This window comes from Rhea americana, unplaced genomic scaffold (genome assembly GCF_003343005.1).
Source record: "Rhea americana isolate MKP2758 unplaced genomic scaffold, rheAme1 scaffold_68, whole genome shotgun sequence".
NCBI lineage: Eukaryota > Metazoa > Chordata > Aves > Rheiformes > Rheidae > Rhea > Rhea americana.
The window spans coordinates 861,641-865,029 of NW_028186845.1; the positions used below are offsets into that span (position 1 = coordinate 861,641).

The 3,389-nt window shown below is 46.6% G+C and overlaps 1 protein-coding gene across 7 annotated transcripts in view; it reads right to left on the minus strand.

The window, feature by feature from the left end:
* The window catches only part of SFSWAP (splicing factor SWAP), a 56,688-nt gene extending 55,556 nt beyond the window's left edge, over positions 1–1,132 (minus strand). For 2 of the 7 annotated variants that reach the window (XM_085321140.1, XM_085321141.1), the window contains exon 1: positions 701–1,130. In XM_085321140.1, the coding sequence (XP_085177266.1) occupies positions 701–963 (263 nt within the window). In that variant the 5' untranslated portion in view covers positions 964–1,130. Of the gene's footprint in view, positions 1–700 lie in introns of all 7 variants that reach the window. The other 5 variants (XM_085321134.1, XM_085321133.1, XM_085321135.1 and 2 more) reach the window with 5 other exon arrangements.
* Positions 1,133–3,389: the final 2,257 nt, after the last annotated feature.

Below are 3,389 nucleotides of genomic sequence, written 5' to 3' on the forward strand. Positions count from 1 at the left end.
AAAAAAAAAAAAAAAAAGCCACACCTGACAACGAATTTGAAGACAAAGCAACTCCAAAATACAGAGCCATAGAGCCATTCTATCTAATCCAGTAACTCGCAGCACAAGAAGAAAGCTATCCGGTCAAGAATTGCTCTGGAGGGATTCCATCAACAGCTTGCAGCCASATTATGTAGGAGAAATAAGTTAGGTGGATAAATATCTTTCCACTCCACACATTGCACTCTACTTGCTTAGGAGACATAAACATTAGATGTCTAATAAGTATTCTCATGCAATAAAACTCCTTTAGCTTCCAAGTGAGAAAATAAGATGTTTGGGGTTTGCATGAAAAACAGCAGCTCATTCCTATTCTCCATTCATCCTGCAAACTCTACCCTATCAAGTGGAGGAGGAAGCCTCAAAACACACTCATTATCAGAAGGGTTCAGGGGAAACTCACGAAGCTGTCAGAGAGGGGAACCCCAAAGTTCCCCTTGCCAGGGGGAAAGGCTCCATGAAATTACAAAACAAGCATCTGAAAAACTATGAGGAGCAGCCTTCCAACTCTGCCAGTGAAGAAAACCCCCACACGCCTGCCAGAGCGAGCCCTCCTTCTTTCACACATCCCCCCTCACTTGCCCACAGCATAAGGGGAGGAACAGAAAGAGGCTATAACAGGAGATCTTGCAGCAGAGGCTGGGGGTTGGGTTGCACCGACCTATCGATCATGATCTTGGGGTCTCCCATCCAAGGAATAAGGTGTCGCCCCTGCTCCTGGTACTGAGCCTTCTCATCATCTCGAAACAGCTTGCAGGCATAGCCGAACACCAGCAGCTCCACACGGCTATTCCCACCTCCACCTCCTCCTCCTCCACCTCCTCCGGGGGGCCCAGGGACCGCTCCCCCGCCTGACAACAACATTAGGGGCGGCGGGCCTGCTTCTTCTGCGGTCCGTCGAGAACCCCCGACCCCTCCGTACATCACCAGAGGATGCAACGAGGAGGAGGAAACTCGCAGTAACAACGACTGTCCGAGAAGCGAGTCCCCCTAAAGGCCGGGCCCGCACTAAACTCCCCAGCTCCAGAGCACCACAGTCGCCATCACCCGAAACAAAATGGCGAACCTTCCGCTTCCCCTGGAAGAGTAAATGGCATCCTGGTTTCCGGTAATTAGCAGATTCGCTTAACGCCACAGGAAAACAAATATGAAATTAAATGAAAAAGCAGCCCAAAAGCGGCTCCGTGCTGTCGCTATCAGATGAGCGAGGATAGTAGGGCGGTATGTGGTGAGTAACTGTCTGGCAGGCGGGCGGGGGAGCAAGGCGCCCCGGCAGTGCTGAAAGTGCGGAGGGCAAGCGGGAGGCTTGTGCGTGTGTGGAGCGGTGGAGGGCCGGGGCGGGGCTGCTGGCGGCCGGGCAGGGCGGGCAGCGGCGGTGGGGGCGGCCCGGCGTGCCCGGGCCTGGCGGCGGTGAGCGGCTTGCCGCGGCGCCGGGTTGCGGCCCCCTCAGGGGCCGCGGGTGGGCGGGCTTGAACGCCTTTTGGGTAAATCTCAAATAAAGGCTGTGGACAGCATTGCTTGGTGGGGGGTTTGGCCCCCCAAAAAGCGAGTGACGCAGTGTGCTGAGGCCCTGGGAGCCCCCGCAGCGCGCCTGGCCCTGCGTGAGGGCAGCCCCTGGTGAAGGGGGGCTCGTAGGGGCTAACCTGAAAGGAGGAGACGGACCAGCGCAGCGCTAGGTGGGAAAAGTGCAGTGGGGTTGGTAGCTCTTGAAAGGAGCAAAATTGTTGCCAGACTTGGGAAAAGTCAAGTAGGAAGCCAGAAGCGCTGTCCACTTAGGGTCTGTGTGGGAAGTTCAAGGGGAAGGTGGCTCTGGGAACCAAAGTTGGAAGGGGTAAGATTGAGGAGTAAGGGAAGGCCTTTCCAGGAGGTGAATAGGTTAGATGGTTTTGCTGAAATTATGTAATCTAGACTGAGTTTATAGAGCCCATAGGGGTGAGAAGCCAGCTATAAGGTGCTGTGATGGAGAACAGTCTTAGAGGAGATAAGATGGCAGAAAATTGAATGTCCTGAACTTAACAAATATATACCCAGGAAACAAGCTTCATGATGAATGTGTGGAAATTTTAAGTAATCTGCCTCAAAGCCTTCAGTGAGGAGGTCTGCTAAGGGTAGATGCTGACTGATGTATGTTCCTGATTTTTAAAAATACTGAGTTGTTTGAAAGAAGAGAGAAATTTCAAGTATAATGCTGACTTTTTTTTTTTTTTTTTTTTTTTTTTTTTTTTTTTTTTTTTTTTTTTTGTAAAAAGTTGTGTATGTGCGTATCAAGGAGTGATTAAGAACAGGCTTGAAGACTGTGGAAGAACTTAATACCAGCTGGGAAATATTCAGAGTAAAAAAAAAGGGGGGGAACAAGAAAAAAAACAGGAGTACCCCAAGGAAAAAAAAAACGAACAGTTCTTGATGGGCAATATAAGAAAGCAATTGAATATTGATACGTAGCGAGGATTTAGTGACTTCCATAAGGCCAAGATGATTCAGCCAAAAGCAAGAACCCATCAAATAAGTATGGCATAAAAATGGCTCCATGCAGCTGAAGTGGCAGTGCAGTAAGAAAACTTCAGAACATTTTGCTAGGGTATCAGTATTTGAGACAAGGATATGAACTGTGCATGAGTCAGATAAAGGACAAAAATAGAAATGTTATTACAAAGAATGCAATTACAGAAAGATGGAGAGAGACTTTTAATGAGTTCTTTAATGGTGAAATGGACAAAGGCAACAAACTGCATTTTCCACAGCTGAGCTGTTTGTAGAAGAACCAAGAGGCAATCACAACACCCAGGAACAATAAAGCACCAGGTGTTGGTAATGTTCTTACTGAATTATTAAGTAAAGGGGAGGATAAGCCAACTACAATACTTTTAGAAAGAGTAATTTGTGTTTGTTTGATTTGAAAATAACCTAAAGAAATGGAAGAAGGAAAATGTGTCTAGTTCTGAAAAAGGGGACAACATTATACTTGAGGCTTGTAGTAGCATCTTACTACTTATTGCAGAATGTGATATTCTAGCATGTATGTTAATGTATAATTCACTTGTAATCAAGAAAGGAGTTGAGAGGTTTCTGGAAGAACTACTGTACAATCACTTTCAAGTTATTGTCTACCTAAGGAAAATAAATAGGAACATACCTGTGTTCCAAGAATCAAGTCCGTGAATCATGCTTTCTGTAAAAATAGAATACTTGTACATCACTATACTAATCTTGACATTGGCGCTCTTAGAGTAGGTCTGTTACTTTTGTAGAAAATGCTGTGCTTAGAAGATCTTAGCTCCAGCCTGACAAAGGAAAGTGAACATAAGTTGTTGGGTGGTGGTGGTGGAGTTTTTTTTCTTTTTTCTTTTTTT